Source organism: Colobus angolensis, unplaced genomic scaffold (genome assembly GCF_000951035.1).
Source record: "Colobus angolensis palliatus isolate OR3802 unplaced genomic scaffold, Cang.pa_1.0 Scaffold150, whole genome shotgun sequence".
In the NCBI taxonomy this organism is placed as follows: Eukaryota; Metazoa; Chordata; class Mammalia; order Primates; family Cercopithecidae; genus Colobus; species Colobus angolensis.
In genome coordinates, this window is record NW_012114600.1 from 7181235 (window position 1) to 7194641 (window position 13407).

The following is a 13407-nucleotide window of genomic DNA, read 5'->3' on the forward strand; positions in this document are numbered from 1 at the left end:
AACAGATTGTTCAGTTGTCCCTGTCACTTCAGCTGACTGTCCAGTTGACCCTGTCACACCAGCTGACTGTCTAGTTGTCCCTGTGACCCCAGCTGATAGTCCACTTGTCCCTGTCAGTCCAGCTGATAGTCCAATTATCCCTGTCACTCCAGCTGATGATCTAGCTGTCCCTGTCACCCCAACAGATTGTTCAGTTTTCCCTGTCACTTCAACTGACTGTCCAGTTGTCCCTGTCACCCCAGGTGACAGTCCAGTTGACCCTGTCACACCAGTTGACTGTCCAGTTGTCCCTGTCACTTCAGCTGATAGTCTTCTTGTCCCTGCCACTCCAGCTGATGATCCAATGGTCCCTGTCATCCCAGTTGATAGTCCAATTGTCTCTGTCACACCAGCAGATAGTCCAGTTGTCCCTGTCACCCCAGCTGATAGTCCAGTTATCTCTATCACTTCAGCTGATAGTCCAGTTGTCCCTGTTACTCCAGCTGATACTGCAGTTGTCCCTGTCACTCCAGCTGGTGATCCAATTGTCCCTGTCACCCCAGTTGATACTACAGGTAGCCCTGTCACTTCAGTTGATGGACTAGTTGTCCCCGTCACTCCAGCTGATAGTCCAGTTTTTCCTGTCACTTCTGCTGATGGTCCAGTTGTTCCTGTCCCTCCTGCTGATGATCCAGTTTTCCCTGTCACCTCAGGTGATAGTCCAGTTGTCCCTGTCACTTCTGCTGATAATTCAGTTATCCCTGTCACCCCATCTGACAGTCCAGTTGTCCCTGTCCTGCCAGCTGATGGTCCAGTTTTCCCTGTCACTCCAGCTGATGATCCAGTTGTCCCTGTCACTCCAGCTGATAGTTCATTTGTACCTGTTATTCCAGCTGATGGTCCAGTTGTCCTTGATTCTTCAACTGATATTCTAGTTGTTCCTGTTTTTCCAGCAGATGGGATACTTGTCCCTGATCTTGCAGATGATCCAGTTATCCCTGTCACTACAGGTGATGATCCAGTTGTCCCTGTCACTCCACCTGATGATGGCCCATTTGTATGTTTCACTCCAGCTGTTGGTCCAGTAGTCCCTGACCTTACAGCTGATGGTTCGGTTGTCCCTGATTTTTCAACTGATAATCCAGTTTTTTCTGTTTGTCCAGATGATGGTCTAACTGTCCCTGATACTGTAAGAGATTGTACAGTGGTTCCTGATATTGCAGCTGAAGACCCAGTTGTCTGAGTCACTGTAGGTGATTGTCTAGGTGTCACTGTCATTCCAGCTGATGGACCAGAGTTTTCTGTTAATCCTGTAACTGGCCCTGTTGTCACTGATCCTGAAACTGATTGTCCAGTTGTCTCTATTCCTCTAACTAATGGACTCGTTGTACCCTGTCCTCCAGATGAAGTTCCAGTTGTCCATGATTCTGTAACTAATGGTATGGTTGCTCCTGATCCAGTAATAGGTGGTCCAGTTTTCTGTAATCCTTCAGTTGATGGTCCAGTTGTCCCTATAGCTTCAGCTGATAATCCAGTTGTTCCTGATCCTATAAGAGATTTTCCAGTTGTCCCTGAGCCATCAACATTTAGTTCTGTTGTTACTACCACTCCAGCTGATTGGACAGATGTCATTGTCACCCCAGCTGATTGTGCAGATGTCCCTGTCAATCCAGTAAATGGTCCTGTTGCCCCTGATCTTTCAGGTGATTGTTCAGTGGTCCCTGTTCCTCCAACTGATGATGTGGTTGTATTTAATCCTCCAGATGAAGTTTTTACAGTTGTCTCTACTCCTGTAACTGATGGTCTAGTTGTCACTGATCCTACAACAGATTGTTTAGTGGTTCCTGTTACTCCAGCCAATGGTTCAGTTGCCCCAGTCACTCTATCTGAGTATCCAGATATAACTGTCACTCTAGCTGATGGTACAGTTGTCTCTCCTACAATAGGTGGTCCAGTTGTCCCTGATCCTTCAGGTAATGGTTCAGTAGTCTCTAATCCTACAACAGATGGTCTAATTGTCCCTAATCCTTTACTTGCTTGTCCAGTTGTTCCTGTCTCTCCTACTGATTGTCCAGTTGCCCCAGTCATTCTAGCTGATTGTCCAGATGTCATTGTTACTCCAGCTGATGGTCCAACTGTCTGTGCTTTTACAACAGGAGGTCCAGTTGTTCCTGATCCTACAGCTGAAGGTCTAGTTGTCTCTAATCTTACAGTAGATGATCCAGTTGTCACTAATCCTTCAACAAAATGACCTGTTAGTGACACTCCAGCTGATTGTGCAGATGTCCCAGTCATTCCAGCGGATTGCCCAGATGTTCTTGTCAACCCAGTAAATGATTCTGCTGTCCCTGATTTTACAGCTGATTGGCCAGTTGTCTCTGTTTCTCCACCTGATGATCTTGTTGTGCCTGATTCTCCAGATGAAGTTACAGTTGTTCTTGTTCCTGTAACAGATGGTCCAGTTGTCCCTGATTTGACAACAGATGGTCTCGTTGTTTCTGTAACTCCAGCTGGTGCTCCAGTTGTCCCAGTCTTTCTAGCTGATTGTCCAGATGTCACTGTCACTCCAGGTGATAGTCCAGTTGTTCCTGATCCTTCATCTGATGGTCCAGTTGTTGCTGATTCTCTTGATGATGACTCAGTTGTCCCTGATCCTCCTGATGATGGCCTTATCCCTGTCACTCCAGCTGATGATTCAGTTGTACCTAATTCACCAGCTAATGGTCTAGCTGTTCCTGATCCCACAACGGATGGTCCAGTTGCCCCTGATCCTTCAATTGATGGTCCAGTTGTTCCTATCACTCCAGCTGATGCTCCAACTGTTTCAGTCACTCTGGCTGATTGTCCAGATGTCACTGTCACTCCACCTGATGGTCTAGTTGTCTCTGATTCTAAAAGAGGTGGTCCAGTTGTGACTGATCCTTCAACAAATGATCCTGTGGTCACTGCAACTCCAGCTGATTTTTCAGATGTCACTGTTACTCCAGCTGATTTTGAAGATGTCCCAATCACTCCAGCCAATTGCCCATATGTTCCTGTCAATCCAGAAAGGGGTCCAGTTGTTTCTGATCTTGCAGTTGATTTTCTGGTTGTCCCTGTTGCTCCATCTGATGTTCTTGTTGTACTTGAACCTCCAGATAAAGTTCCAGTTGTCCCTGATCCTATATATAATGGTCTAGTTGTTTCTGATCCAATAATAAATGGTACAGTTGCAATTGATCCTTCAGTTGATGGTCCAGTTGTTCCCGTCTCTCCAGCTGATGGTCCAGTTGCCCCAGTCACTCTGGCTGATTGTCCAGATGTCATTGTCACTCCAGCTGATGATTCAGTGGTCTCTGATTCTAAAAGAGGTGGTCGAGTTGTAGCTGACCCTTCACCCAATAGTCCTGTTGTCATTGCCACTCCAGGTGATTTTTCAGATGTTGTTACTCCAGCTGAATTTGAAGATGTCCCAGTCACTGTAGAGGATTGTCCAAATGTTCCTGTCAATCCAAAAAGTGGTCCAGTTGCTTCTGATCTTGCAGTTGATTGTCCAGTTGTCCCCATTCCTCTACCTGATGACCTTGTGGCACCTGAACCTCCAGTTGAAGTTCCAGTTGTCCCTGATCCTATAACTGATAGTCTAGTTGTTTCTGATCTAATGACAGATGGTCCAGTTGCCTCTGATCCTTCCACTGATGGTACAGTTGTACCTGCTGTTTCACCTAGTGGTCTACTTGTACCTGATCCTGTAGCTGATGGTTCAATTCTTCCTGATACTTCAGCTGATGTTCCAGTTACATCTGTCACTCTAGCTGATGGTTCAGTTGTTCCTGATTCTGCACCTGATTGTCCATTTGTCCCAGTTCCTCCAACTGATGGTCTTGTGGTACCTGATCTTCTGGCTGATGGTGCAGTTGTTCCTAATCCTGCAGATGTTGGTCCATTTGTCCCTGATCCTACAAGAGATGGTCCTGATTCTATAATAGATTTTTCAGTTGTCCCTGATCCTTGGCCTGATTGTCCAGTTGTTCCTGTCACTAGAACAGATGGTCCAGTTGTTCTGGAGTCTTCACCTGATCGTGTAGTTGTTCCTGTCACTCCAGGTGATGTTTCAGTTGCTCTTGTCACTCCAGCTGATAATCTAGTTGTCCCTGATCTCACAACAGATGGTCCAGTTGTTCCTGACCCATCAGCTGATGGTCTAGTTGTCCCTATTTCTCTAGCAGATGATCTACTTGTACCTAATCCTCCAGTAAAAGACACAGTTGTACCTAGTTTTGTAGCTGATGATCCAGGTGTTCTTGATCCTGTAACCAATTGTCCACTTGTCCCTGAACCTTCAGCTAATGGTCTAGTTGTCACTGATTCTCTTGATGAAGGTCCAGTTGTCCCTGATCCTCCAGCTAATGATACAGTTGTCCTTAATCCTGAAACTAATGGTCTGGTTGTCCCTGATATTTCAGCTAATGGCCCAGTTGTCCCTGATACTCCAAGTGATAGTTCAGATGTCTCTGTGACTCCTGACAATTGTTCAGAAGTCCTTGTCACTGCAACTGATGGTCCAGATGTTATATCTGATGGCTCCAATGTCCCTGAAACTTCAGATGATGATTTAGTTGTCCCTGGTATTTCAGATGATTGTCCATAATTCCCTGTTACTTTAGCTGATGGTCTAGTTGTCTCTGTCTCCCCAGTTGATGATCCAGTTGCCCCTGTCACAAACACATAGTAAAAATAGAATGATGTTAATAGCTGTCTTGGTCCTTGGTTAACCTTTAAGACTCATGTGGCTTTGTTTCTCTAATACAGCTTTCATACCTCTTCATCTCCATAACCACCATATTATGTCATACTTTTCTTTTTGTTACAAAGTAACTTCTTTTTTTTTTTTTTTACTTGCACACAATTTTACTACTACATAAATTTAGAAATTCAGTAGGTCAAATATTTTCTGATTGTTATTATTACATATAGCAAAATCCTGGTATAACACAGTTTACCATTATTTTCTTTCTTTTTTTAATTTTTTAATTTTTTTTATTTTATTTATTTTTCATTATACTTTAAGTTCTAGGGTACAAAAAGAGTCTCACTTTGTTGCCCAGGCTGATCACAGCCTCCTGGGCTCAAGTAATCTTCCTGAGTACCTGGCGCCACAGTGGTCTTCACTGTGCCAGCTCTAGCATAACTTCTTTCTGTTTGTTTATTTTCATAAAAATCATTTATCCAATATCTATTGTGTGTCAAAGAAGTTGTCAGCAACTTATAAGTATCACCTCACTTTACCATTTGAGTAATTCTACAAGATACATAATATTACTTTTTTATAAAATAGAAACTAAAGCAAGATTAAGTTGCTGTTCTAAGGGGATGCAGATAAATGGTTCTCTGCTCCATGGGGCATTCTAGTGGGAAGAGAGAGGTAGACATGAATAAAATAAGTAGCCAACCAATAACCAAATTCACAAACAAGAAAAGCTTCAGAGCATTAATATAAAGTGAATTGATACTAAGCAAATGGAATATTCTATTTTAGACTGTCTGGTTAGTAAAGGCTCCTCTGAGAAGATGGTCTTTATTTTGAAGTCTGATAACAAGAAGCAACCTGCTAGTGAAGCTCTAGGAGAATGGTGTTCCAGGCAGAGGCAACAGCCAGTACAAAGGTCATAAGTCTAATGGAGCTATGCTTGCTAGAAAAGCAGAGCTAGAAGTTGAGTATAGCTGGATAATGGGAGCTGAGGTGGGGAATATTATAAGTTAAGGTCAGATATGTAGGAGCAAGTGAAATGTTATGAATCAGGGAGGAAGATTGAAGATTTTTCTAAATGCAAGGGGCTATAATTTTAAACAGGGGAGAAATAGCATAGAATTGATATACATTTAAAATCCCTCTTTACACTTTGTAGAAAATATATGGCAGGGGGTGCATTATAGAATTAAGAAGAACAATTATGAGGTAATTTCAGAAGTTCAGATAATTTGTGAGTGGCTTGGGTTAAAATTGTGATAAAGGAGACTGAGAATAGTGGATAGGGTCAGGATATGTATTGGAAGTAGCATTAACAGGCCTTGTTTAGACACAGGAGGTACAAAAAGGAAGAGAACCATCAAGGATGACTATATTTTTACCTGAGTGAATTCAGTCAGTGATGGTAACATTTTCTAATATGGGGAAGACTCAGAGAACATGTGTGCGCATAAAGGGAAATCCAGTATCACCCAGAAGGCTCTGGTTCTGAAGATCCTAATATATCAAGAATACCACTAAGGAACCAGATAAAGATGGAAACCTTGGATCTGTGGAGACATGGATCTGCACAGCGGTGTGTCTGTGTATGTATTTTGTTTCCAGCAAAACTCCACTACTTGGGTAGAGCAGAAAAGAGTTCACTACCCCTTGACGGCTCCAATCCTTTCAGAAGGTTCCCTTCCATACGACCTGTTATTTTACCTCATTGATGAGAATAATACCTCTGCATCCTTTACCAGACTGGGAATTACTATTCACTTATTGAATTATTTACCAGATATCCGCCAGATAGTTATCAAGTAGCCAAACAGGAACTGAGCTAGGCACTAGGAATACAACTGTAAACAAAGATAGGCAATGTGACAAGACCTTCCTCTAGTTTTAACCAAAATCTACCATGTTGGTGGTCTGTCTAGTAAAAGATAATGACTGGATGAAGAATCAACAATCCAGGCCCTGACTTGGCCTAACAACATACTCATCCTGTGACTTTGGGGTAAACACATGGAGTTTTCCTAGATAAAATGTAAATAATTACTAATATATTATTGACTGCATAGGGTGCCTGTAAGATTTAAGTAAGTCAATATATGTGAAAACATTTGTCCATTTTATACTGTATATAGCTGTTTTCTGATGATCGTTTTTACCTTTGTTAAAACAGATTAAGATAACTTATATATGATATTATATAATGGTTAATGACTGCTTCATATGTTTACATCATAAATAATATTGTATTAAATATATCCAGTAGAAACTAAGATATAAGAATGGCTTTATCTACTAATATTTTATCCTACTAATTACATTTTTCAGGCATTTTTTGGCTTATTTTCTGAGAAGTATTTAAATATAAATAAATGAATTGATTGGTAATGTATCTCTTTAGTCGTTTGAAACAAGTTAAGTCTTATGAGACACAAACATTGTTTAGCAAGGGATCTGCAACACCCACTGCATAGCTTACATATTTCCTCAACAAGTCAGCTTTGAACAAATGAGTTATAGACATGCCCTACTTACAAATTCTAGAAAAGAAGACTTTTTAAAAACCCATGTGTAGAGGTTTTAGGAAGAAAACTGATTTCTGAATTTTTAAACAATTCAGAAGGCAGTGTTACTTATTAAATTGTTCTTAGAAATGGGGAAAGCTGTTCATTAAGGTTCTAGATCTCTGTTCAATAAAGAACATATGGGAAAATATGATAATACTTTAAACCACAATAATTTCTAATACTAAAGACAGTGGGGTTTTGCAAAAGATTGCAAAAAAAGAATTCTAGTTTGAAATTTGAATAATCTGCTAATCTAAGATAACCTTTTAATGCCCAACAGCATATTATATTATTCGTGGCAGAGAAGAATTTATTGAACTCTTAAATATTTGTATTATGGGAAAATCATATAATCAATTAATGATTTGCAAAGAATAACTAGCATATTATTTTGTAATTATTTATTACTTTTAGCCTATATTGAATTATGTTAGCTTGTTGTATAAGTTATTTTGTACGGAAAAATGCAGAACTTAGACAATGAAATTGTAACTAAATGAGCAAATACACCCTAAGAAGCCCTTAACTCAAAAACAACAGTTATGGACCAACCATGAGATTGTGTTAGAGGGTCACTATTACTTTTTTTTTCTAATTTAACTCCATTATGGTTTTATCAAGTAACATTCCAGTGATTTCTAAATTGGCCATGGGACAATGTCAGATTTAAAATGCTGCACTAGTTTAGTTTAATAATGGAAAATATCTAAACTATCAGATCATTTTTATTATCTGTGATTTGAGGTAATGCACTAATTGATACCCCCATAGTGCATAAATACTGAATAACAAAGCATGCAATGGCAACATCTTTAATGGATTCACAGAATATTTAAATAACAGTGCTGTAAGTTTCAAGCAGGAAAGATTTTCAACGGAACGAATGCCCTACTAGGCTTTTATAAACAAGTTTCTACATTGACTCCCATTTTTGTGACCTTTTAGCGCTTTGCTAATCTCACCTGGTATATTTGAAGAGCCTGTGGTGGTACCACTGCTGGACCGCCCAGATATAATTTCACCTCCACTAGTTGTACCACCTGGTGTTCCAGGTGTACCTGTGGCAACGGCAGAAATGGAAAGGACACATGCACAGAATTTCTTAAGCTATGAGATAACCAATTCTCACTTAAATTAACTTCCACCTAAAAATTACAGAAATCTTCAGTTTTCTGTATCGATAAAAATAATGATCCTTTCCACATTTAAAAAACATACTTTGACGTACACTATTCATTTTTTCTTTGGCTCCTCATCCCAAGCTCACAAAGTAGATCACTTTGACCCACACTTTACAGATAAGAAAACAGAGGTTACAGAGGTTAAGTGATTTACTTGCTTAACAGCATGACATTGATTCTGAGGAACAGTATTACATGAACATCCCATATTGTCCCTTGACAAGTGCTGGGTCCCCCATTTTACCTACCTGGTTTGCTTCCAGAGATTGTCACTGCTGTGGCTGAGGCTGCATCGAAGTGTTTACTCACAGGGCTACTGGTAGTTGAAGCAGCAGATACTGTCGGGGTCCCTGGTTATCAACAACAATGGTTCAGGCTCACTGCTGCAAATGTACTGGTCCCTACTCCATGCTGATAGCACAGAACTGAGATTTCTAAAGTATAGTGGATTAATGGCATCTTCTCTATGCTTTCCCTTTGTTCTGACATTTAATGTCAGTTATAGCCTGACCAATAATAGTTCACATCACACACTGCTGAGGAAGGTAGGATTGAGAACTGTTAAGGAGTCATGTCCAGACTTGCCTGATTTTCCAAAACTGGTGGCCCCAATGCCTGCTTCCCCAGGGGTGCTGGTACCTGGAGCTCCAGGAGTTGCTCCAGGTGATACCACAGGTGTGCCTGAGACTTTCAGAGAAAACAAGAGTTATACCTGATGTAAATGACGAGTTGATGGGTGCTGACAAGTTGATGGGTGCTGACGAGTTGATGGGTGCAGCACACCAACATGGCATAAGTATACATATGTAACAAACCTGCACGTTACGCACATGTACCCTAGAACTTAAAGTATAATAAAATAAAATAAAATAAAAAGAAACACTCTTTAATTCAATCACTGTGACCTGAAACAACTTGGAAAACTCTTCCAGCATATTTATACTCATAATATTTACACAGTTTTTAGGACTTCTTGCTCAGGAAGGGTATACATGTTAATCTGATAAGGCACTATTACACCATCACAATCCTTATTTGCCTTTGACACTGAATGTGCCTCTTTCTAGAATTACCTACAAGTTATAATTCCAGAGTAAATTCTTCTCCAAACTGCACCATTTACCCATTGCTATATTCCTTAACTTTTTGCTTTTTTCATGTGTTTAAATATTACTTTCTTCTAAAAAATTCTAAGCTTTGTAAGCATAAGAGCATCTTCTGATACCTAACACATTACTAAGCTCTCAATAAATATTGTCTCGTCAAAATACAATTGTTTGTGTTAAGGTAGGCAGATAGCCAGAAATGAGCAGGCAAGGGAAACCCCTGGGAAAACAAGTCCTGGAGATGCTGTCACCTCATAGTCAGTGCCACCCGTTGACAGGCAGCAAAAAGACAACAGCTACACTGGCTACTTCTGGCCTTGTGGTTGAGCTCCTCTTGCCTTGAAGGGGACTTACCAGTCCCTAGCTGGAGATAATCAGGTTAGGGACTTTCCCTACTGACGAGCACACACACTCCTCCAAAAAATTGTCCTGGAGTAGACTTTTGCTCATTATAATAGTAAAAAGCACATCCCTGGGTGGACATTTTAATTGCTAATGAGACATGCAATGTGTGTACTAGCATGTGCAACAACAGAGCATGGGCGTTGAAAGAGACATCTTGAAACATGCATGCAAGTAACACCCCCTTCATGCCCCTTCATGAATAATCAGGTAAGATTCTCATAAAAGCGGTCCCCCAGCACTAGCTGCTGCTGGCTCATTCTTTCAAGCAGTCCACTCTGTCTTGCATTTCGGAGTGTACTACATATTTAAATACACCCTGCTACTACTGTTTTTTTTTTTTTTTTTTTTTGAGACAGAGTCTCGCTCTGTCACCTGGGCTGGAGTGCAGTGGCCAGATCTCAGCTCACTGCAAGCTCCGCCTCCCGGGTTCACGCCATTCTCCTGCCTCAGCCTCCTGAGTAGCTGGGACTACAGGCGCCTGCCACCTCGCCCGGCTAGCTTTTTGTATTTTTTAGTAGAGACAGGGTTTCACCGTGTTAGCCAGGATGGTCTCGAACTCCTGACCTCGTGATCCGCCCGTCTCGGCCTCCCAAAGTGCTGGGATTACAGGCTTGAGCCACCGCGCCTGGCCTACTACTGTTTTTTCAACCCTACCAGCTCAGAACTGTTTTCCACTCCTCTCTAAGAATGTACTTCATCAGGATTCCCATACTTTCCAGTAACATTTGCATTTATCTATTTACAAGTACTAAATTCTTCATAATCTCTTGATAAATTAAATTTTGATATCAGAGCTCACACTTCTGCTAATTAAACATAACTTTAGATATAAATAATATTTCAAATGCGACTTCACGGGAGGCTAAAGTGGTTGCAGTATCTGATCTTCCAATTGTATCCAATTTGAAAAATAACGAGGTTCTGCCTATAGATTGCTGCAAATGCTTTTTGACAAAAGTCCATTATTAAACTTATTATTGCTAGAATTTTCCTCATTCTCTTATAATTAACTTGTTTTTTAAAAACTCACTTTGACTTGCACTAATTATATATAAGACCTTTGTGTTTGACCATTGCTCTGACAACAAGATGTGCTTTGTCTTACCTGCTGTGTTTCCAGGACCAGTGGCCCTAGTACCTGATGTTCCAGCTGTGTTTCCACTGCCTGCTCTGGTGGTGGCTTCCACGGACCCTTCTGTTGAACCTGGTCAACATACAAAGGCAGCTAGAATTACATTAATTTCCAAAGTTTCTAGGAAATTAAGGCAACTGTTAAATATTCTTAGACATCCCCATTATTTATCCTTTTGTCTGAGTATTTCAATAGCTTTGTTTCTGATCAATGCAATTGATTTGAATGAATAAGCTTCTGTGATTATTTAGCTATTTACTCAATACGAAATCCCAACTCACTGCCTGGCATCCCAGTCATTCTTCCTGCCAGTGTAGTCAATTCACCCGATATTCTGGTTGTTCCTGTTTTGTTTTGTTTTGCTTTGCTTTGCTTTGTTTTGTTTTGAAGAAGAGGGAGGATGAGGAGGAAGAGAAGGAGGAGAAAGAGGAGGATAAAAGTAATATGAAAAAATTGTTAAACTCAACTTCATTATTTATGACTGATGTTTCTGTGGCTACTTCCACCACCCAAATTCATGTCTTCCTTCCTCCTACCTAAAATATTGCAACTGTTTCCTCTTTATCCAATTAGCAGGTCAATATTCTTCATCACAAATACCTTCTCTGCTTAAGAATATGGAAAGTAGTAATTCTTCAACATTAATGTGTGTAAGAATCATCTGGTGAGCCTATTAAAAATGTAAATTCCCTATCTCTCCCAGCAGAAATTCTAATTCTATTTTATAACATTGAAAAGGTTGGTCTTGTATTGCAATTAAACTCTCATATTCATTTTCAGTTTGCAGAGCATCCAGAGGATAAAAGAATAAGTTAATTGACATCATGGATAAGAGCTAAATTTAGAATATCTAGAAAGGGATATAAGAACTTGATTCATTTCAGGTTCATCATTTTGGGCAGGAATAATTTCTAGGATCACAAAAGGAGACACATAACATCAAGTCCCCACTATCAGTGATGCTATGTTTGATCACTAGGTTTAGGTGGTGACAGCCAGAACTCTCCAGTATAAAGCATTTTTCGATTCTGCAATTAGCAAGTAATCTGTTGGGTGATACTTTGACATCAGGCAAACATCCAAGTCCTAGTCAACCTTTCACCCAATGTTTTCAGCATTTATTTATGCTCCTTGTCTATTTTATTCAGGGTTTCAAAACAGTGATTTTTCCAATTGTGTCTTTTTTCAACATTTATTAGTTGGAATTTTTCTTTAAATAGATTTCTCTGATCAACTGGAACTATTTGAATATCTTGATCCATAGTTTCTAATAAAAATACATGATAATTGATTAACTTTTCTCTTTAATTACCAATCTTCAGAATAAGGACTCGACATGATAGTCACCACCAACATTATCAAATGTTGCTGTGGTGGTTTCTTTTTATTAATTATCATTGGGGGTATGTATGTTTCAATATTATCAACAGGTCTCAATCTATTACAAATAATTATTTTTTCAGTGCTCAAAATTCTCCAAATTTGATCAAGAACTCATGCAGTTTAGCGCCTTTGTCATTTAGGTAGAGCTCCCTTAGTCCTTGAATGCTTCCTCATTTTCTAACTCAAGAAGTCCCAAGCTGACCTTGTATTTTTCTTGTCCAAGACCTGGAATTAACCATTTCTCCAAGCAAGAGTGAACACAGAAATGTATGAGTGCAAACTAGCTGACAAGGGGTGCACACCACTGTTAGGGTACCACCGCTTTTAGGCCATTTCAGTGGCCAGAGGTGGAAGATATAAATATTAATAAATATATAGATAATAAATATACATTGGAAGACATATTTCCATATGTTAGAAGTATATATATTTATACCTATATTTAGGTATATCACACATATTCGTGATGTTTGTATATATTTCTAGTATATGAAAATATACATTTTCTATATATATCATATATTTAGATTTATATAAATGATATAGAGATCATAAGTTTATATTTCCCACTCAAATGGAACATTACAGAAATTTACTTAATTATTTGATTTCTTTTTTTTTGTTTGTTTGAGACAGGATCTCACTCCTTCTCCCAAGCTGGAGTGCAGTGGTGCAATCACTGCTCATTACAGCCTCGACTTCTGGGCTCAGAGGATTCTCCACTTCAACCTCCCAAGTAGCTAGGATACAGGCATGGGCCACCATGTGTAGTTAATCTTTTGTATTTTTTATTTTTTAGAGATGGGGGTCTCACTATGTGGCCCAGGCTGCTCTTAAGCTCCAGGGCTCAAGCAGTCTGCTGGCCTCAGCCTCCCAAAGTACTGGGATCACAGGTGTGAGCACTTTGTCCAGCCCTGATTTAATTATTGTA

General features: G+C 39.9%; 1 protein-coding gene across 1 annotated transcript in view; it reads right to left on the reverse strand.

The window, feature by feature from the left end:
* Nucleotides 1-13407, reverse strand: part of MUC19 (mucin 19, oligomeric) — a 199138-nt gene that overhangs the window by 104980 nt on the left and 80751 nt on the right. The window contains 5 exon segments of the mRNA XM_011936117.1: nucleotides 4-4673; nucleotides 8232-8327; nucleotides 8699-8800; nucleotides 9036-9137; nucleotides 11067-11165. Coding sequence (XP_011791507.1) covers nucleotides 4-4673; nucleotides 8232-8327; nucleotides 8699-8800; nucleotides 9036-9137; nucleotides 11067-11165 — 5069 coding nt within the window.